Consider the following 22,819-nt stretch of genomic DNA (forward strand, 5'->3'; position numbering starts at 1 on the left):
TACAAACAGCTATAGTAAATCAATAACATCCAACAAAAGAAAAAACTCAGACCTTAAACACTGATCTTCTAAGAAATGAATCACTTCAAACAGGAACAGTAGTAGTAAGCGAAACCTGCAAGCAAAATCAATGACAGCCCAACATCAAGAACAGTGTGACCAAAGACTTACTCTTTATGATCAAGTACTCAATTTTGAAGAAGGCAAGTACAACGTGTTCATGGGATTAGAATATGAATGAAAAGAAGTTTCTTGGGTACTTCACCTCTGAAGATAGAATGCTGATATATAAATAGTTCAAAGAGAAACAAAAGCATTTTAAATGAACATGGGTATATATCATGAAAAGAACATGGGTTGGGAGGATATACCAGTATAGATGTATGAATGCTCCAACTTGGGATACAAATTTATATAAGATGATGATACAAAGATGCCTTTAAACGAATTGTTAAGGTTATACGAATAGCAATTTCAAGCAGAGACATGAGAATACCAAAACAATGCAAACAATTCATGTTATATTTTTTCTTTATAAGCTACAAAACCCAATTAAAGGCCTGAAACCAGTATATACAGATCTGCATGGTAAGTCTATATATGTGATGAAACCCAATTAAAGGTCTCCACCGACACCAAAAATCAGAGCTTTGCAATTTAGATTTTACGTTTATAAATTATACTGCAAGACAAATATCTATGAGCAAAACCGGCTTAGCTTTTTACCAAACTTACATATCACCCATAATGAATCAGATCAGAGCAACAGTTCTCATGTTAATCAAAAGAAAATGCTGTCAAGAAATTTGAATCAAACTAATCATTCTCTCCAATGCAATGAATCAAAGTTAAGACATAGCCTTTATTTGCAGTTAAATTCCATAGTGAATCCACAGTAAAAATCAAAACCGTACCTTGCAACCTTTCCAATCAATCACCAGATTCCCAAAGCCGAAGATAAACCAAATCCCTAAAACGTCAAGACCGATATAAAACCTATACAAAACAGCACAATCTAATTGAATCTCGTTTAAGAAACTCAATATCCAACCACCTATGCTATGAAATTATCTACAAAATTTCAAAAAAAACACTCACCTGGAATACAGACGATCTCACAAATAAATCACTTCGAAGAAACAGTAGGAGCAAGCAAAACCTGCAAGCAATCAATCACAACCCAATATCAACAAAAGCATATTCAATACATCTGCTAATTCTGACAGCACAAAATAATTGAAAAAAAATATATATAACTCAGAAAATTTCACACAAAATCACATATATAAATACACAAAAAATCAAAAATCAAAACACTCACTCGAAACCACAATATTAGACAACTGAAAAAAAAAAACCAAATCAAACACGTACATCTTCTTCTATTGAAAGCTTCCTCAACCCAAACCTTCCCCAGAAAAAAGGACCAAAATCGTGAATATCTCCTCTTCTTTTTCCTACCCCAACGATCTATGATCAAATCCCAAATTTTCTATCAAATCTAGTACATAAACACTGAAAACCAAACCTTTTGTACTTGTTATCAGCCCAACCGTAGTATCTGGCAGCTTGAGGGATGCAGTTGAAACTGTGAAACAATCAAGATCGATCTGCGTTCGATAACTTTGTTCAATAGAAGCTTCCCGAACAATTGACGATATCGATAAGGGAGAGCTGACAGTGGGATTCACGGCGGAGATCCAAATTGAGAGAGCAATCTTGGTTATATGGTTACACGGCTGTAGAAGAAACCTGTTCGTCGACTATATTGATATGGGAGAGCTGAGAGTGAGATTCACGGCGGAGATCCAAATTGAGAGAACAATCTCTTGGTTATATGGTTACACGGCTGTAGAACAATGAAGAAACTAATGGAAGCGTCTGGTAGGTCAATGGCAGAGTCGTTAAAAAAATAAGAATGAGGGCAAAACCGTAATTTCTCATGTGAACAGTGATGAACAGTGCTTAGGAACAGTGATAAACAGTGCTTAGGAACAGTGATGAACAGTGTAGGACGCTTAGTATATAGTAAACTAGAATAGGTGCCCGCGCGTTGCTGCGGGTGTTCAAACAAAATCTGCAAGTTTCGCCTGCTAGAGACTTATGTTTGGAATTAACATTACCATTAATATAAATGTTGTTGACATAGCTAGTCAAAAATATATTGTTCTACACTCGTTTCCCCTGGGTATGTTAAGCTAAACCCCATGCGTTACAGCCGACCGCGTATAACACACCGCCCGAGCTACAGAAAGAAAATAATGAGCAGACCATGTCACTGGCAGACCACTTCATCTTTTTGCTTGTCTCGCAGATCACTTCCATCTTTTTGGTTGTCATTCATCCGCTGCTGAAAACAATTGCCTACAGATTTGGAAGAAGAAAAACGTGGTGATGAACAGATTTGTAATGCAAAGCTTAGCAACAAACCACTGATAACTGAAGCTAAAAATAGAGCCAAGCAAAGCAACTACCAAGAAAACAAACATAGCAAAATTATCAAAACAAAACTGCTAACTCCCTTTTAATCAGTATAGAAGGCTAATCAATTTAAAACTGATTTTCTTCTTTGCAATGATATAAATAACTGCATTATATTTCCAAGAGAAAAGAGCAAAACCAACATGCAAACATGTCAAGCTACTGAGTCTATAAGTACAGCAATATCACCAAAAGAGATATGCAACATAACAAACCCAATATGATAATCGCAAACCCCTGCATTATCGAATACATCAGACAGCCTTTACTGACAATATCTATCATGAAAAAAGAAATCCCACAGTCACACAAATCCAGACCTAATGATTATTATACTGGTGTTGAAACTCATTCTCTCGCATCAATTCCAGCAAGTTATCTAAAAATTGAAGCTAAAGAAGACCCACCTTGTTTGAACCGCTTATATAAATTCCAAATTTTGTACAAAAAAAAAACAAAAGAGAAAAAAAAAAAACAAAGGAAGAAGAAGAAGGTTAAACCTTCAATTGTAGGACTCAACATGGACATAACATAGAAGTAATTTTTTATTTCAAAATTTCATACATTGTAAGTCGAACAAAATTTTGCTTTTTTGGTTGTTGTGTATAATTTGAAAAGGTAGAAGCAAATATGATAATTGTAGTGAGTCTTAAATGATAATTGCTTTTCTTAGTAATTATTATTATTATTATTATTATTATCAGGGAATAAACATTTGGAATAGTACATAAAAGATTGAAAGGTATAGAGTCGAAACTTTATATGCAGCAGTCTATAAAGCAAATCAATCTTTCCAATTGTGCTTTCAGAATAAGTAAGAGCTGATCCATATGAATGCAGAGGTAAAATTGTTAGTATACCAGTAGTTAAAAGGTCTCCAAACTGAAACAGTGCTTAGGAACAGTGATAAACAGTGCTTAGGAACAGTGATGAACAGTGTAGGACGCTTAGTATATAGTAAATTTGAAAGTCAACAATCTGAATACCCGCTGTTTAAACAAGAATATATAGATGTTCTTATCTAGAATGGTGGAAGTCTGAAAGATAGCCGATTAAACAAATAAACTTGAATACATCTTCAAAAAATACGCGCTTGCAATTTCAAATTTAACTCACAAAATATACTTCCATGCGATGATCAAAATTTTAAACCAAATAACTTAAAGTTATGATTAGATCTGTGTAGCTTACCACAGTATATATCAACCCATCAGCTTGAAATTCCAATGACATTATAAATGCTTTTAGCTTGATGTGAGAGCCAATAAAATTTCCTGTACATTGGATACATTGTCAGTAAAATGAAGAGGGTCAGTTCCAAACAACCCAAGGGTACTGGAAATTCTGTATCTAAAAATTCTGCACGACATAAAGAGTATCTGAGGGCTGGGATCATCTTGTCTATCGACTCCAATCATCAGAACTTTAAAGACCTAACCTTGCAATTTACTCCACAGAAGAATGCTTCGAATCTATCCTTTCTGCTATTTCCATAACCAATATTATCATCTCCACGACTACTTCATTCAAGCAACTTAATTTTGTTTATAGCTCCAGAGAGTTGAAAGAAACAATAGACCACTGCAGACTTGCTTGTCTTTACTAATCATATAAGTTCCTTTCTGAGCTTCAAGTATTTCAAGTTTGAAACTTTGAACGCATAAATGCTTTAGATTTTGGAAGCGGTATTATAGTTGTCAATTCAATTCTGTGTTCTTATCATCACACTGCTCTATACTTACCTGCATTTGAAGAAATCAAGCCAACTGATTAAAGACACCCGCACTTGAAAGGAAGTTGGGTTTCAGCATCAGAGGATATCTCTAACCCTGCAGTAACCACATGGATTATTAGTCAAAGAAGACAAGTTATGGAGAATGAATTTTCTGATATATTATTACACCCATTCTGTGGTGTATATAAACAGATTACAATTGTACTACAACGTACTACAACTATTGTGTACAACTGTACTACACAATATATACAAGGTAAGTAGTTACAACAATATATTCCCTTGTAGTCTATTCCTAATAGGGAATGATGACTCACACTAACACTCCCCCTCAAGTTGGCGCATATACATCAACCATGGCCAACTTGCTTAGTGAGTCATAAAACGCCTTCCTGGAAACTCCTTTGGTAAGTACATCTGCAAGTTGCTCTTCAGTTGGAACAAAAGGAAAGTTAATAATTTTGGCATCTAGCTTCTCCTTTATAAAGTGACGATCAACCTCCACATGCTTAGTACGATCATGCTGTACTGGATTATGTGATATGTCAATAGCTGCCTTGTTGTCACAATACAACTGCATAGAATTTTTGAGTTTGAAACCCAGATCACGTAACAGATTTCTCAGCCACAATAATTCACACACTCCGTGAGCCATACCTCTATACTCGGCCTCAGCACTAGAACGTGCCACAACTTTCTGTTTCTTACTCTTCCATGTAACTAAATTACCTCCCACAAAGGTAAAGTAACCTGATGTTGACCTCCTGTCTGTGATATTTCCAGCCCAATCTGCATCTGTGAAACCACAAACCTCAAGAATGTTGTTGTGTTTAGTAAACAGTACTCCCCTTCCTGGAGCTGACTTCAAGTACTTCAGAATTCGCATAACAGCATCCATATGACTCTCACTCGGATTATGCATGAACTGACTCACCACACTCACTGCATATGCAACGTCTGGTCTAGTATGAGCCAAATAAATCAAGCGCCCAACTAACCTCTGATAGCGAGCTCGATCAGTAGGTACCTGATCTGGATACTCAGCTAAACAATGGTTCTGTTCAATAGGAGTATCAAAAGGTCTGCAATCCAACAAACCTGTCTCTGTCAGCAAGTCAAGAACATACTTCCTCTGGCACAGATAGATTCCTTCTCTCCCCCTGGCTACCTCAATTCCTAAGAAGTACTTAAGCTCACCCAAGTCCTTCATCTCAAACTCAGAGGCTAGCTGTCTCTGCAGTCTATCCATCTCAACAGTATCATTACCAGTGATTACCATATCATCCACATAAATAATCAGAGCTGTTACCTTCCCTTGTTGATGCTTGAGAAACAAGGTATGGTCTGAGTTGCTCTGCCTGTAACCAACCCTCCGCATGAACTGTGAAAATCTTCCAAACCAAGCACGAGGTGACTGTTTGAGACCATACAGAGATTTTCTCAATCTACAGACAAAATCACCAGGAGAAGCAACTACATACCCAGGTGGAAGGCTCATGTACACTTCCTCAGCTAACTCTCCATGAAGAAATGCATTCTTGACATCAAACTGTCGGAGTGGCCAGTTTAAACTAGCAGCAAATGAGAGCAGAACCCGAATAGTGTTCATCTTGGCAACAGGGGCAAATGTTTCATCATAGTCTATACCATACGTTTGAGTAAACCCCTTTGCTACAAGGCGTGCTTTGTATCGATTCACTGATCCATCTGCATTATGCTTCACGGTAAACACCCAACGACAACCTACAGCCTTCTTGCCTTGTGGTGGAGGCACAAGTTGCCAAGTATTGTTCTTCTGCAACGCCTCCATCTCTTCTTCCATTGCCTTCCTCCACTTTGGATCCCCCAACGCATCCTGCACTTTGTTAGGTACTGATACAGCAGATATTTGATTCACAAATGATTCATATGACTTAGACAACCTCCTAGTGGACATATAATTGGCTACTGGGTATTTTGATTTGGCAGTAAGAGTAGGTTCATATCTTTTGGCTGATTGACCCCGAGTGGTCCTATTTGGTAACACATATTGGTCAACACTAGACTCACTACTACTAGTACTAGTGGGTGGACATACCTCAAATGAGTGATCTTCAGTACCAGGAAGCTGTGGGTCAGGGGTAGAAACGATGGCAGGAGGGGCAGTTGTGTCTTCAACTTCATTTTCAGCCATAGAAACTGGTGCCTGGATGTTTGGAGCTACTGCTTCAAGAGGTGGCGATCTGATGGTTTCAACTGGATCCGTCAAAATACCTCCTGCATGTGTGACTCCTTCTCCTTCTTCTGATTCCTCCCCCTCTCCATGATACAGTTCTTCAAAATATGAATTCTCCCCCTGAAGAGCTGTATCGGAAGAGGAAAAATAACTCATGTCCTCAAAGAAGGTAACGTCCATAGTGACATAGTACTTCCTGGTAGGTGGATGATAGCACTTGTACCCCTTTTGATACCCTCCGTAGCCAACAAAGACACACTTAAGTGCCCGGGCATCCAACTTAGACCGCTGGTTTTTAGGAACATGGACAAAGGCAACACAACCAAATACACGAGCTGGAAGATTATGAAATGAAGGTAAGGAGACATGAGATGCAAGAACCTCAAATGGAATTTTTCCCTGAAGGACGCTAGATGGAAGACGATTGATAAGATGGGAGGAAGCATGGACAGCATCGCCCCAAAGATACTTAGGCATATGAGCACTAAAGAGAAGGGCACGAGCCATATCAAGTAAATGACGGTTTTTCCGTTCAAACACTCCATTTTGTTCTGGTGTTTATGGACATGTAGTTTGGTGAACAATCCCATGGGTTGTAAAAAACTCGTGGAAAACATGATTAACATATTCCCCTCCGTTGTCAGAACGAAGGACTTTAATGGTGCTATGATATTGTGTTTGAACGAGAGTATGAAAAGTTTGAAAAGCTGGAAAGACTTCATCTTTGGTTTTTAGAAGAGCAACCCATGACAATCTCGTACAATCATCAATAAACAACACAAAGTATCTCATACCCGAAACAGTGGGTTCTCTAGATGGCCCCCAAACATCAGAATGAATCAATTCAAAAGGAGCAACACTTTTATTTGAAATACTAGGAGAATAAGTAGCACGATGACTCTTGGCCAAAACACATGTTTCACAATGTAAAATAGACTCAGCCACACCAATAAACAAAGTAGGCATGATTTTTCTCATAAGACTAAAAGAGGGATGCCCTAAACGGCGATGCCACAACCAAATTTGACAGGACCCGCCCCGAATTTCACCCTGAAATCCGAGGTGGCCCTGTGGGGCCCACCTTAGGAATAACTCTACCAAAAATTCAGCAGAGTCACCCCTAAAAATGGACTACCCAACCTGTAGAATTACAATCACACTTCTAACAATCATCCATAATATCCTGGAGCCACCCTGCTCCCCAAAATCCAACAACTTCACAAAAGTAACTGAAATCCGAAAATAACATATTCTTAATTACACCAAAGTAACTTCCAACCTTTACATTATTTATCCCCCACAGGTTATCAGAGCAATCTAAAAGATGAAGAAGAAAATAACAATACAGGTAGGTTCAACAGTTAACCTACAATGAAAACAACAGCAGCAGATGCTATGCCCCGAATCCTACTATGCCGAACCAGCTACTCTGCAGACTGGGCATTTGAAACCGAAGGGCCCAGGGGAAAAGCACATAAAACGTTAGCGTGAGTGGACAAAATAAATAAATAAATAATTGTAAAGAAAAGTGGGTTTTGTGCTTTTCCACATTTATTCCTTTTAAAAACCCGATGCATGCAACATTTAAGAAAAACACATTTATCAACAAATCCAAGATTCTCGTAAAAGCACACCAGCCCCGCTGGTTACGATAACATCGAAATCCAAAATTCTCGTGAAAACACACCAGCCCCGCTGGTTACGAAAATAACGGACTAGCCCCGCTAGTCAAGTCACGAAAAAGTATGGGGAAGAAGTTATCACCATACGAGAAGGGAGCCTCCCAGGCTCGGGTCGGAGTGTCCCACACTCTGGAGCATCCCATGCTCTGCTCTTACTCACCCACAAACACATAGTAAGCAGGGAGGAGTACTAATAGGCTAGCTAGCAATAAAATATAACGACCCAGGTATGGTGGGTAAAAACTATTAAAATCCAATAAATCCTTAAGGCTTCCCCATGTCCCACGAATAAAGAAAACACGGGTACGATTCCCAACCGTACCCGGAAATTCTCGTAAAAGTCATATAAAGCAACAGCGTGTCCCACACGCTAAAAGAATAGCTAGATTATCAATAAGGCATTCCCAATGCCAAAATCGAAAGTCGGTAAATAAAGAAGAAATATCACTCCATCGAAATCCCATTTCGAAAATCCTTTAAAAATCTCAAATCGACGAATAGAAATATAATATTTAAATCCGGAAGTCACCTCGGAAAAATGATTCGTCGACAATCATCATAATTCGTAAATCCAAATTAAGATCCGAAACCAATTCATTTCCGAAATCACTTTATAATATTTCATAAATCTCAAAACCCAAACAAATCTGAAATCACTTCAGAATCCGAAAACCAAAATCAGTAAGGATAGCAAATCATCATATGCTCAAAATATAAAAGATGATAATTAAATAAAGCATTACTTTAGAGAAATAAATGCATGCATCAATATTCAAAAACAAACGTCCACTCACAGTATACGGCTAGCGTGGTATCCAAGCGTAAGGATCCTCGTCGAGCGATGAGTCAGTATCCCGTCCTGTACACAATTGTATTCCGTAAACAACAATTCGATAAAACAATACGATTCTATATTGAATCCCAAAAACCCCACGTAAACTAGCAACTCCAACTCCTTTCGACGTCAAGCCAAACTTCACCATTTATATCAATCCGTCGATTAAGGTATTCCATGACGGAATAAGGGAAATCCGAATGCCGGATTCCCACAAATCAACAACCGAAACTCCACACTTTCAAAATTCACAAACAATTCCAAACTCCTCCAAAAATTACCAAACTTCATAAACAAGCTCTACTCAAATTATAGGATTTAATGGGCTAAAAATTGGAATTAAATGTCAGCCCTACGCGCCACCACGCGCCACCCACAGTGGCGGCGAGTGGGGCCCACGCGCCGGCGGCCACCACCTCCGATGGCCACCAAATTTGGACAGTAGCTTCTACTCAACAAGCCTAACCATTCATTCAACTACAACATCATCTAATTTTACCTTGAAACAGTCGAAATCAACCGGTGAAGAAAAACCCAGAAATTCCAAACCCTAGGTTTGGGAATTTCCTCGATTCGTCCTCCACGCAGCAAGTTGAAGTGAATGACCTTAGGGGAAATGATCACCGGCAAAAACCCAACCTTCGACGCCAGTTTGGTGGCCGGAGACGGCCGGCATCGTCGGAAATCGACGGAAATTCCAAACTGCTACAGTGAAACTTCAAAGACTCGATGCGTCATTTTCCGGCCAAGCCGCCGTGAGTTACCGCCGTGGGGGGTTGGGTACGAGTAGAGGAGTCGACCGGTGCCGGTTGTTCGCTCCCAGGTGGCCGGAAGAGGGAGATGGCCGGAGTTGCAGAGAGCGCCGAGGAGAGGGAGAAAACGCGGGAGGAAGGAAAGAGAAAGAGAAAGAAAAAACTTACCGGCCATAGTAACTTTTTCAAATATATACTACTAATCATGAACAGTAACTTCCTTAATTCGCTCATAACTTTCGCATACGAACTCCGATTTCTACGTATCACATATGCATGCGCTCGGTTTAACGTCCTCTACAACTTTCGTGAAGAAACTTTTCTCAAATTCTGACCCGAACAAAAAGTCAACTTTTAGGGCCACTAAAAGTGCTGAAACGACAGTCAAAGTGAAAGTAGTTGTCGTTTACCGTCCAAATGACCAGTAAACGGGTGAATTTGGGTTCGGGACGTAACAAAATTTCACTTAGCTTATCAGAACTCGAAGTCAAAGCGGCGCGGGACTGTGCTCCTGGTCTCTCTCCTGCGTACGTCTGATCCAGATGGAATAACCTGCCCCTCAGATACCCCCGACCGATTATCTCCCTGGTGAGAAGATCCTGAAAAATCACATACATAGGATAAAAGGTTACGGAGCATTTAGACTCAGTATTCAACTGGGGAACAGATATCAAATGGTGAGACAAGTCAGGCACATATAACACATTATGAAGTTCTAAGGTGGGAGTAATACGAACTGACCCTGACCCTAACACAGGAAAGGCCTCACCATTGACATTGGTTACATAGGACACTGGTGGGGAAGACAATTCAGTAAAATATGATTTGTCGTAAGTCATATGATCGGAGGCACCAGAATCAATAATCCATGTATCAGAACCAACAAAGTTAGAAACCTTTAAAGCCATACCAATTTTACCTCGACCAGCTATGGAGGCTGTAGGAGTAGCTCCACCTGCTGTATGATGATCTTGGCCAGTCACTCCATAGAAATCCGGTTCTTGGACCAATTGAACAGCAGCTGCTTTAGCCTTAGGACGATAACCTTGCTTTTTAGGTTTAAGGTGTGGATTCAACTTCCAACAAGTCTCCCGAACATGCCCAAGGTCGTTGCAATAAGAACACTGAGGACGAGGGCGGTTGTTGAAGCCTTGTGGGAAACCTTGTTGATGAAGTGGGGCTGAACTCTGCTGCTGAAGGAAAGGTGCCGGTGATTTGGCTTGAATGGCTAGGCTAGATACTTCAACCTGTGCACGTTTGACACTCTCCTGCTGAGACTCATCCTTGCGGATGTATGTAAAAGCTGTGTTCAAACTAGGAGGGTCTGTCATTCTGAGCAATTCTCCCTTGGCACTGCTATACTTCTCATCAAGCCCTCTCAGAAATACATGTACCCTTTCTAGCTCCTTCTCCTTCTGGTACCACACAAGATCTTCCTGATTCTTGATCTTGCAAGGACGCTTCTGATCAATTTCAGCCCATACATTCTTCAGCTTGGTGAAATACACAGCTACTGGTTGCCCATTCTGTTGCATACTAGCAGCTTTACACATCAATTCATGAACCTGTATAAAATCAGATTCGTTGGTATACAAATCCCCCAATGTCTTCCATATTGTTTCAGCAGTCTCACACTCTTCCACCAACTGTAACACATCTTCAGTCATGGCTTTGAACAAGAGAGCCATCACAGATCCATCATCATCCTCCCATTTAGCATAGGCAACCACATCTTCCTCACCCGGAGTTTTGGTTGTTCCATTTACATGCCCCATCTTGTGTATGCCACGAAGATGGACAGACATAATCTTCTTCCATGTTCGAAAATTGGTACCATTGAGTTTCGGACCTCCGAAAGAACCACCATCTGAACTTCGAACAGAAACCTCAATCTTTTGAACCTCATTGATCTTAGAATTTTCACCTTCATCACCACCCATCGTAAAAAATATAGTAACAAAAACACAGAGTATGCAGCGGAATAAAAAGAATAAGAGAATCCAAAAAAGTAACAAGACAAAACAGACCGTGCAACAATTCCTTTTTTTTTTTTTTTTGGAACCTGTTTGACTAAGCTGAGTGGTTTGACCGAGTTCGGTTGACCGAGTTGAGACGAGTTGACCGAGTTGAGGCGGGTTGACTCACTGAAGAGATCGAGATCGATCTGGAATTGGCTGAGGATGACGAGTGGGGCACCCTGACCGGAGATGGAAGCAATCAGACCGGAGGCGTGCGACTGGTATGAACTAGCAGCGACCGTCGGAAAAACTGGGCGGTAGCAGAGAATGGCCGAACTGTGAACTGGGCTATGGGCTGCAACGAACTGGCCTGTGGGCTGATCTGAGACGAGCGACAACAGTCGTGGAGACGAGCGACAGCGGTCTTGGAGACGAGGCCGATCGAAGATGAGAGATGGCGGTCTTGGACTGAAGACGAAGCCGATCGAAGATGAAGAACGACGTCTACTATTACCAATAGTAGAGAACGACGTCGTCTAACCCAAATAAAACCCAGTTAAGCAAACTGTCTTCCTCGGATTGAGAGAAGAATAAAGGAAAAAAAGAGACAAAGTCCTTTTCGGATCTTTGCTCTGATACCAAGTCCAAGAAGACAAGTTATGGAGAATGAATTTTCTGATATATTATTACACCCATTCTGTGGTGTATATAAACAGATTACAATTGTACTACAACGTACTACAACTATTGTGTACAACTGTACTACACAATATATACAAGGTAAGTAGTTACAACAATATATACAAGGTAAGTAGTTACAACAATATATTCCCTTGTAGTCTATTCCTAATAGGGAATGATGACTCACACTAACATTATTCTGTCAATTCTGTGAAAACAGGACTCAGTCTGAAGCCATGAAAGAAATCTGAAATCACATCTTTATGAATTATGAGCATATATGCATCCATGGAATTTAGTCACTAATCAGCTACACAAATAAAGTTCCATATCTTGTAATTTGAAAAGTACATCAGACGCTCCTCTGCATTGAGCTCATCATGTTACAATAAGAGTTGTACATCAATGAGCTGTCCACTAGGGCTAATCTCTGCTTGTTCCAAGAGATTTTTAAAAAGAGGGCCAATAGATTGACATATATAATTGTAAATGAAAAATTACACATCCAGATGAAGTGATAATTGAAAGCAAATACCTTTAAATCTTCATATAAGATTTCAAAGGGGATAAACAATACAGAAGTTCTAGGTCGCTTGCCTGGCAACTGTGATTTGTACAAAGGGGTCTGAGACACAAACCCATATTCTTGTATGAAAACAATCCTTTACTTTCTCATCATTATAGGCTAGTTGGGCAAGAGTTGTTTTACCTATCCCCCCCATACCTACAACAGATATGGCAAGATGCAATTTTCTTTCTTCACTATTCTCACTCACTAACTGGCTTACTAGTTTATTCCTTTCGTATTCTCTACCAAATGTCCCAATTTTATCGACAATTGAGAAACTTTTCAATCGTTCAGGTTGCTCAAATTCTGTTTTACTTTGCAAAAACTTATAAAATTTTCTCTGTTTATGAATCAAAGCTAACTTCTTATTCAACACCTTTATCTTCACAGCAATGTCACGACGAGAAATTATCTGAGTGACTTGGCCCGTTGGCCAGTACAAAAACATCGGAAGTGAATAGAGAAACATACCTTCTTCTTAGGTACAACAACAGCATTTTCACCTTGTTTCTCGATTTGTTGTTTGAGGATTTCAGTGCTCCACTCGTCCACCACATCGTCTATCTCGCACGACACTTCTTTCAGATTGTTGAGCCAGCGTCTCACGCTGTCCTCCTTGACTTGCCTCCTCTCTGCATCCGCGAGCACAGCTAGAATAGCTTCGAGGTTGAGGGTAAGGTTTCGTACTTCTTTTTCGACATTCACAACAAGTCTCACATTTTGTTCCACCTGTTGGAAGATGATGGAACCCAACTGCTCGACAAGGAAGAATACAAGTGCTTCAGCCATTGTGGTGTTCGGAAATTGATTGCCAGAGGAAAGAACAAAAAAGAAATGGGAAAATGGACTTTTGCTTCAAGAAGCTTTTTTGTCTTATTTGGAATTTTTTGCAAAGGATGTACCGAGTGGGCCCCTTGTGGGTCCAACGACACGAGGCAACCTCTGGACGAAAGGTAAGTCTGAGGTGAGACTGAGAAGCTGGAAGCTGAAAGACAAGAAGAAACTCAACTGTGAAGCCTCTTCTTTGTTGCTTTGATCTTTGAATATTGATATGCTTGTCAATTTGGTGAGCTTCCACCCTTGATTTTACTGCAAATTGGATTTTGTGTGGAGTTTGATGTTTGTGGGGGGAGAGTGGAATCAACAGAGGAAGTCTCATGGGGATAATTGAAATTCTGATGGTCTGTTCCTCCTCTGAATCTTGCAGGTCTAGTTGTTGATGCCTCCAAGTAATTCCATCGACATTGGGTGATTGACAGCTTCGTATTCGTTATCCGCCCGGTTAGTAACTCAGTTCAGTCAAATTGGATTTCTGTTTTGCTATTTAGTGTTTCCAGATTTCAGGTTTTAATTACTTTGTTTTGCTGGGTTTTCTACTGTGTGGAGCTTGAGATTGAATGTGGCCATTTGCATTGTTGATTCAAGTATTTTCACTCACAGGCTTATTGAATGTGGGCATTTGATAAAACATTAAATTGTGTGAGAGGACCTTTGTCCTTTTTTGTCCAAGTATCACATGTGCTGTTACTATATATGCTGGATTTCGCAGTTTTAAGTCATCATTCACAGAACAGGGTGATCAAAAGTACTGGGTCATTCTGGGTTTGGCAAGTGAATTCTGATGCATGATTGTAATTAGTGGTGAATTTTGGTTTTCACTCGGCTTATGGTTATGTTGTTTTTGTTTGAGTTAACATGGTGCTACTCTTCTCTTCAATATGTTATTGATTGGCATTTCCTAATGCTGTTGCCATTTCAGAAAACAAGAGATTTTGGAACTAGTTTCACTTCTTAAGATAGTCTTTTAGATACTGCTTCCGAAAAAGACTTGGTAGGGATTTATAGTATTCTGCTCTAGTTATAATGACGCTGTTTCATAAGAATTCGGTTTAAAAATTATTTAATAATGGCGTGTTTTTTTCCTAGGCCATTTTGATAGTTAACTCTTTTTCTCTTTTGCTAGCCTTTTAAGCCCTTTGATCAAAAATTATGAAATTAGGAATTAAGGCCATTGGAGCCTTTTTGGTACAAAAATAAAATTAAAATAAAAAGGACAACCCATTAACAATTGAAGGACCCTAAAAGCAAAAATATTAGGGGAAATGCTCATTTACCCAATTTTAGCTTAAAATGTGCCCACTTGCCCGACTAAGAGTTTTTAAACCCCATTTACCCAAAACACTCTAAGGGATTATTTCCCCTTTACCCAATTAATTCTTTTTATTAATTTTTGGGACTTTTTTGCCCTCTCCTTCAATCTCTCTACTCTCAGTTTCTCTCTCTCTCTCTCTCTCCCCCTCACCGATTTCTCTATCTCTCTCTCTCTCTCTCTCTCTCTCTCTCTCTCTCTCTCTCTCTCTCTCTCTCTCTCTCTCTCTCTCTCTCTCTCTCTCTCTCTCTCTCTCTCTCTCTCTCCAGAAGACGTCGGATCTCTCTCTCCCTCCCTCCATCCCTCCGGCAGGTCGCCCACGACGCCTGCTCTAGCCATCGCCGCGCCGAAACTCGTCGTCGTGCTCTCCGCTGCCAGGCTCGACGCCAAGCCGACGGTCCTCGTCGCTGAGAAGCTCGGCGAGGCCGGGGTTGACCTTCTGAAGGAATCGACGACGGACTGAAAATGGCTATCTGCTATTGTGCAGTCATAACCATAAAAGTTGTAACATTAGTGCCCCCCAGTAGACTTTGTATTGGGGGCCAATGATGACTGCTTTATTTATTGACGGACTGAAAACTGCTATTCCAAAGTAAATGTAGTGTTAAATTGCAGTAGTTGATAAATGAAAAAAATTGTGTTGTTTGTGTCAGTCTAGTGGGGGGCAGTAGACAGAATATTGACCCTCATAATGTGGGTTTTTAGACATTATCTGTTGTTTTGAGTGTGAATAACTTGTATAATCTGCGAAACATAGGAAGCGGTGTAATGTTTGATGGTCTATTGGGGGGCAGTAGACACATTAGTGCCACCCAATAATGTCTTTCTTAGGAGACAGTAATCATCTCTTGTTGATTTGTTTGTGATAAAGTGCAATACACTGTGAATCCTTGAAACTGGTGCAAGTTTTAATGGTTTAGTGGGGGGCAGTAGACACATTACTGCCCCCAAATAATGTCTTCATACGAAGTCAGAACCCTTCACTTAACTGGTGCAAGTTTTAATGGTTTAGTGGGGGGCAGTAGACACATTACTGCCCCCAAATAATGTCTTCATACGAAGTCAGAACCCTTCACAAAACTAGGGCAAGTTTTAATGGTTTAGTGGGGGGCAGTAATAATGGTTTAGTGGGGGGCAGTAGACACATTACTGCCCCCAAATAATGTCTTCGTGTTAAGTTTAGGGTTTAGGGGCAGCGTTAGGGGCAGTAGACACATTGCCGATGAACTGCGACGAGGACGTTGGAGTGGCTGGATCGCCGATCAATCGAACGGCGACGAGAACGTTGGATCGCCGACTGGAGCTTCATCGTCGTGTTCAGATTTGGACTGCATCTCCGGCGCGGCGATCAGAGAGAGAGAGACAGACCGGAGGTGGAGATCATGGGGAGGAGAGAGAGAGAGAGAGAAAGAGAGAGAGAGTGGAGGTGGAGATCGGGGGGAGAGAGAGAGAGTTTGGGAAGGAGAGAGAGACTGATAAGAGATGGATGAGTTTTAATTTAATTAACAGGGGCTAAAATGTCAATAGATGTAAGATTGGGTAAATGGGGTTTAAAAACTCTTGGTGGAGTAAGTGGGCATTTTTTGGGCTAAAAATGGGTAACTGGTCACAGCCCCAAAATATTAACTCCTGGTAGTGATGAACTGATGATCCTGAGAGGTAGACTGAGAACTGATGAACCCATCATTATAGTGTTTCCTTGATTTTCAAATGCTGCCCTACGAGAAAGTGTAGCATGTCAAAATCCATTCAAAATAGAAACCAAGGAAATTTTAAAAGGAGGTTATATCATGTTAACAGACCTGGAGGAAGTTATTCATTATTATATCATTCACACTACTACCCTCTAGTATTCGGTTTGGGTTTCGGTGCGGTTTTTTTCGGGTTTCGGTTTCACGAGCCCACCCCTATTTGAAATAGCCGATTCTAATTGTGAGCCCCGGAAAAATTTATCGGTGAGATCATTCGGAATAAATTCTACGATCTCGATAATTATTAAAGTCCTCGGGAATAACTATCAAACATTTTTGCAGAGTGTAATCTTCAAAAAAAAAAATTTTTTGGATATAGTAATCTTCAAAATTTGGACTTCATAATAAAGTACGTGACGCGACTAGTCTGTGGAAATTTTCGGGAAGTTTTTCGGACATCCGAATTTTTTATTATGAATTTCCAAAGTTTGGGAGTTATGGAATTTCATTTAAATAAAAAGAAACTGTCCTGATGCGATCAGAACCGTTGAGTTAACCACCGCTTAATCTGCACCGTTGAAATCCATTATATAAAGGCTGAGATGGAGTCAACGCACCAGATTGATCCAGAAGGATAGAGAGGAGATCTCCGCTCTCGACCCGTTTCTGCAACTCGACGATCCGAAGGCATGACCCGGACGGAACTCCTCCGTCCGGCCATGTCTCTGGGGCGGACTATCGGCGTTCGCTTCGTCTCCTTGGCGCCGACGTTATTCTGGCATCGGATTGTTCAATCGGCGACGGAATGCGACGGTACGACCCTCGAAAGCTCTAAAATTTTCCGGCGAGTTTCGGCAAATTCCGGCCACCGACTGGGGTGCATGTGGTATGGAAATCAATCCCTTCGTCATGACCTCCACGTTAGTCAAATTAGTTTTTCAACTCGCTCGATTTTCACTGTTTTTGGTTTTTGGGTGATTCGGTTCCGTCGCGGTTCCTCGACACCCACGACTTTTCCGGTATTGCTGGGTTTGGTTTCTGGCTCGCCCGTGCTTGTAGACCAGAGATATGAGTTGTGGGCTTCGAATCACCAGTTCATCATCAGCCTAGTCTCGGCAAGGAATTCTGGGAAGCTGACTCAGTTGCAGTCGATTCACGAAGGTAGATTTCGACTCTTGAATCATGTTGTATTCTTATGGTGGTAATCGGAAGTTATGCTACTGAGTTTGGTTTGGTTGGCTGATATTGAACCTCTTTGGTTTCCGATTTTTGTCAAGATGTTGTGGTCACGGTGGTCTAAAGTTATACTCGAGGAAATTGGGTCTGACAAATGAATCTGTTATTGATGTTCACTACAATTGGTTGCTTGTGTTGTATATTGAACGTAAAGTGCAATAGGAAATGGTGGTTTGAGTTTGTTTCAAGTTCTGCAACTTGATGTTTTGGTTAAGCTATACTAAGACATTTTGTTATGTTAATGGTTGTGAAGGTTTGAAAAGGGTCGAGTTATGAGATTGGGTGCCCTTAGTATTTTGGGGACACCTCATTAGAGAATGGAATTATTGGGTGGCCTTGGTAAATTCCGACGCACCTAATATGTTTGAAATTAAGTTGATGTTTGACTTACTTCGACATGGTCGTAATTGGTGGATAAGTAACAAGTTCTGTAATTTGTCGTGATTTGGTTAAGTTTAGTCAAATTGGTCAAACTCTGGTCAATCCTCGTCAAATCAGGAAAAGTTAGTCGAACGATTTATTGATCGTCAAAACTTTATTATTTATTCAACAAGTTGTTAACGAGTATAATGTCGGACTTAGGACTCCAGTTACCTGAGGAACGAAAGGTTCAAGACTCTCGGAGTACGTGAGGAAAAACATCGGAATCTAGGTAGGGGATTCGGGACTCTCGTCAATGTGTGATTTTATTATGTTAAGTTGTTTTTTTTTTAAATGATGCATGTTAAGTTGAGTGGCTTGGTTAAGTTAAAATGCGAAGAATACTAACCAAACCGTGTGAGAAATGTTGATGGCTTGAGAGCGAAGGGTGACACTGACTTCCTTGGGTTCGATCCCCAAAACCTCCGGGCTCCGGAGGGTTAGCTACACCGGTCGGATGGTGCGCGATCGCAATGACGACCCAATTCCATGTGTGTAGCTAGATAGCGAATGCTCTTGCTACGCTTACCTGGTTTACAAACTAATTGAGGTAAGGTCGTGTAGTGGGTCGACGGGACCGGCCATCGGGTAAGATTTAGCGTGCGTGGTTGTTCAAGTAACATGCATCGATTTTCAAGTCAGAAAGTATTTATTAAAGTTTGTCGTTCTTTGAAATATTTGGTTTAAGTATGTTTTCATACTGGCTAGCCAAAATGTTTATTTACTTGTCGGTTTTCAAATCTAGTCGGGGTAAAGTCTCAATGAGCAGCGAGGACGAAAGCTCACCCATACAACAATGTGGATGCAGGTACTGTGCACTGGAGACAGGATAGTAGCGGACGGAGCTGGGTGTGCGGAAGCAAGTTCAATAAACTCTTTTTCATAACTCAGGTTTCGAGTTTTATCCCAAATTCTATTCCCTGAACTTAAATTCTATTCCCTGAACTTTGTTTTATAGAACTTGTTAGATGTGACTCTTGTGTCGAACTTTGCTAAACCTTATTTCGTGAAGTTAGTTATTCCCTTGTGTGATTACTCACATCGAGTTCTGGACGAACAAACTGATTTAGCGATTTAAAAAATTTCACCTCAAAATTATTTTTAAGCTCCGCTGTCCGTTTATAAAAAGATTTTTCAAACAAAATGCCTTGCGGTTCTCTAGAATATAGATCGATAATTCGGTTTATGTTTTAGAGATCGCGGCACTGTGACGTGCTCAAGCTGGAAATGTGCGGTTTGGGGCATTACAGTGGTCCGGGGCTTGTTACTGCACGCATTCGTCTCACACTCTCACCCTCACGGTGGCCCTAGCTACCCACCTCCTCCTCAATTTCCATTCCAACCGAGTTACTCACCACCACCACCACCACATTCCCAAACAATCATCAATGGGTATGTTTTCCCTCATCAATTTCCATCAACCCATACTTACCATTCACCTGATTCTAACTGAAATCCCTGGATCTATCCATCGATTTCACAAAGCCATTCCTATGACCCATCAGTTACCGGTGTTCATTCTCAGTTCATCTTCACCCAAGCCATGACTACACCACCTATTTACCATTCTGCTCCTTCACCTCCCGCTTGTGAGCAACCGCAGTACCACATGAATCCTTCAATTCCAACCTTTCAGTCACCCTCAGTCCCCTCTTTTGTGCCTCAACTCCCATTTACAGATCCCAAACCTCTTTCTCTGAATCCCAAGCCCTTTCGACGTTTCAGAATTAGAGTCACCATGGCAGCGAAAGCAAGAGTTGCCAAAAAGACCCAAAACCCATTTATGCTCCATGGTGTGGGTAAGTACTCGAGGTCCAAGATGTACCACAAGCGTGGTTTTTGGGCCATCAAGGCCAAAAATGGCGGTACCTTCCCCTGTCACAACTTCAAGGCGGCAGTTGAGATTATGGAGGAGCTGGGTGAGCTACGTGTGGGTCTAACAACTCTGATTGATACATCGGAACCACCGGCGGTGCAGTTCGGAACTCTATCGACTACTAGCAGCACTTCGTCGTCTTCAGTTCCGGTAACCGAACCCACAGACCACTTCACTCCCACACAAGCCTCAGCTGGTTCATCTCTTCCTCCGTCAATTGACTTTCAAGAACCGATTGGGTCTCAGCTTATCGGTGTTCATCTCGAACAAGCTACAAAGTGGACAGAAAGATGCGAAATTGAGCAGCTGGAGTCCCTCATATCAGTTACTGGCCCTACATCTATTCTTGGAGCTGAGGATTCATTGAAGATTTCCTCCCCAGTTGAGGTTGTCCAAACCGTGGCACAAAGAAGGGCATCCAACTCGGCCGTTGAAGCAGACAAAGAAGCCTGTGACCGTCATCCCTTCGAAAAAAATTGTGATGGCAATGGAGGATTGAAAAACTTGTATAGTCAATTTGAGGTAATTGTTTCTCCATTTGATAATTGTCACTTTGTGAGAGCAGCTATTGAAGAATGCCGAGCATTGCAATCCTCATTCCACATCTTTAAGTTATCATCTCTCATAGGATGTCTTGGATCATAATAGTGCATTCAATATAGTTGGCTATTATCCTTCATTGAATTTTGAGTGTGGACTGATAAATTCGGATTCCTAGCATTTGAGTTTGCCTCTGGCTACCATAATGTTTGATGTTGCACTTGTTGAGCGATGGTATGGGAAAAAGACAGCTGATGAAGTCTCTGTTCCCCTGATGATGTGTTCCAAATATGAGGATGAATATATCATAGCTGAGCAAAACCCAACAAAGTGGACTTTCACTGATTCCCCAAAGATTTTTGTACCGATAGCTAATGGTACTGAGGAAATGGAAGCTATTATGGTCAGTGATATTCTATGACGAGTCAAAGCAATTGTTGTAGCGGCCTCTGTAGAAGACAAGCTAGAAACTATTGCTTCATGCAGAGTTAGGTTGGAAGCAGATGTGCTTTTGAATGAAGTGGCCAAACTTTTGAATGACCTAATAGTTTTGCCTGATGGACTTGGTGTTGCCCAAGTATTTGCAAGATCAGAAGCCTTGTTGAATCATGTTCTAGAGGCTCCGAGACTTCATGAATGGTTTGAAGAAGCTATTGAATTGGAAATCCTGATGCTTTGCTTTTGGCTCTGAAAATGGGAGAAACAGTTTATGTGGATAGCGCAAGATTTGGGAAACTTCTGCCAGACCCATTTATTCCCAGCAATCTGTTCTCTGCTGCTCGTTTGTCTTCTCTTGTTAATAGTTTAACGGAAACTACCTTCTGTCAGCCACGCTTTCACATTGTTTGGTCTGTCCTATTAAACATTCTATTACCAGATAGAGTTTTGCAGGCTACAGCTGCACTGACTAATTCAAATTCCTTAAGGAAACATAACAAGAATCGCAGGTCTAGCTCTTTTGATGACAATATTGCAAAGAATTTCCAGTGCATCTGCGAGGTGATTATTGAGGGATCCCATCTCTCATCATCTCATGATCGCAAACACTTGGCCTTTAATGTTCTACTTCTTCTCCTACTGAGGTTGCCTGCTTCTTATATACCAATTTGTTTGTCTTACAAAGTTGTTCAGTGCATTTTTGCTACAATTGCCTTTGCTGTGATATTGGTCAGTTTTGTGTTCCTAAGTACTGCAGTTTATGTCCGCTACAAGTTACGTGACCGCCGTTGCACAGAAATAGACTTGAAATCTACAAAGAATGGTCGCAATGGTTCTCTTTTCCAGAAAGACATTTGCAAGACTCATCATGTTGCTTCAATAATGGTGGCAAGAGATGTGGCTTCACGAGAGTTTGATATCACTCATGTTGCACATGTCATCAAATTTGACTTTTCAAAAAGCATAGATGATTATGTTCATAGGATTGGTCATACTGGTATGGTAGTGGAGTTTGCTCAACAATCATTGTACTATGGTGGAGTCCAAAGCCAAAGGTACGGTAGCAGTAACCTTGACGACCTTGCATTGATTCCTCCAAGACGGTTTTCAAATAATCTAATGCGGTCAAGTGAAGCTCTTTTGCTTATCTTATTGTCCAAAATTATATACTTCCAGACAACCTATAAAAAGAGATAAAATGTAAATAAAAAAACCGGGGACATCTATATAAACAATGAAGACAGAGCCGGTGAGCTGTGACCTGTTGATAAGTTATAATTCCAACATTATAAAGGTCATTGGTTCGATTCTCATCGATATATGTAAGGGTTGGGTGAGCTAGGATTTTTTTATTAAAAAAAAAAAAAAAAAAAAGGTTGAACCAACAAAAGCGCAACCTAGTTAGTTACAACCCCAAAGAAAAGTCTGGTGTCAAACTTGCTCACATGATAGCTATATAGCTTCCTGAAATATATTTAAGTGCAGACACTTAAAAGAGATGTCACGGTTGCTTCACCTTAATACATTCAACAAATGAAGAAAGTTAAAGGCAATATATTATG

At 40.7% G+C, this 22,819-nt stretch overlaps 2 protein-coding genes and 1 long non-coding RNA gene across 5 annotated transcripts in view; 1 reads left to right on the forward strand and 2 right to left on the reverse strand.

The window, feature by feature from the left end:
- LOC133724954 (putative disease resistance protein RGA3) overlaps positions 1-13,729 on the reverse strand; it is a 42,210-nt gene extending 28,481 nt beyond the window's left edge. The window contains exons 1-2 of the mRNA XM_062151925.1: positions 13,379-13,729; positions 3,673-4,310 (exon numbers count right to left, since the gene is read on the reverse strand). The gene's annotated coding sequence lies outside the window, so the exon portion shown is untranslated. The remainder of the gene's footprint in view (positions 1-3,672; positions 4,311-13,378) is intronic.
- Positions 2,102-3,297, reverse strand: LOC133737780 (uncharacterized). Its single transcript, XR_009859885.1, has 2 exons — positions 3,239-3,297; positions 2,102-2,364 (listed from the first exon to the last, which is right to left on the reverse strand). It is a non-coding gene; the product is annotated as an uncharacterized LOC133737780 (long non-coding RNA).
- A 151-nt stretch (positions 13,730-13,880) lies between the features above and the next one.
- LOC133724957 (uncharacterized) lies at positions 13,881-22,404 on the forward strand. Of its 3 annotated transcripts, none has more exons than XM_062151937.1 (3): positions 13,881-13,973; positions 14,115-14,188; positions 19,212-22,404. In XM_062151937.1, the coding sequence occupies exon 3, from the start codon at positions 19,947-19,949 to the stop codon at positions 20,922-20,924; it is 978 nt and encodes a 325-aa protein (XP_062007921.1). In that variant the 5' UTR covers positions 13,881-13,973; positions 14,115-14,188; positions 19,212-19,946; the 3' UTR covers positions 20,925-22,404. The 3 variants fall into 3 exon arrangements, with proteins under 3 accessions (XP_062007921.1, XP_062007919.1, XP_062007920.1); XM_062151936.1 differs by lacking the exons at positions 13,881-13,973; positions 14,115-14,188 and adding exons at positions 17,202-17,633; positions 17,807-17,908; XM_062151935.1 differs by having other exon boundaries at positions 13,893-14,188.
- The last annotated feature ends 415 nt before the right edge of the window (positions 22,405-22,819 follow it).

The sequence above is a fragment of the Rosa rugosa genome, chromosome 1, assembly GCF_958449725.1.
Source record: "Rosa rugosa chromosome 1, drRosRugo1.1, whole genome shotgun sequence".
NCBI lineage: Eukaryota > Viridiplantae > Streptophyta > Magnoliopsida > Rosales > Rosaceae > Rosa > Rosa rugosa.

Excerpts from the sequence above, each read along its gene's own strand:
- LOC133724957 (XM_062151937.1), top strand. The coding sequence starts at position 19,947 with ATGACTACACCACCTATTTACCATTCTGCTCCTTCACCTCCCGCTTGT.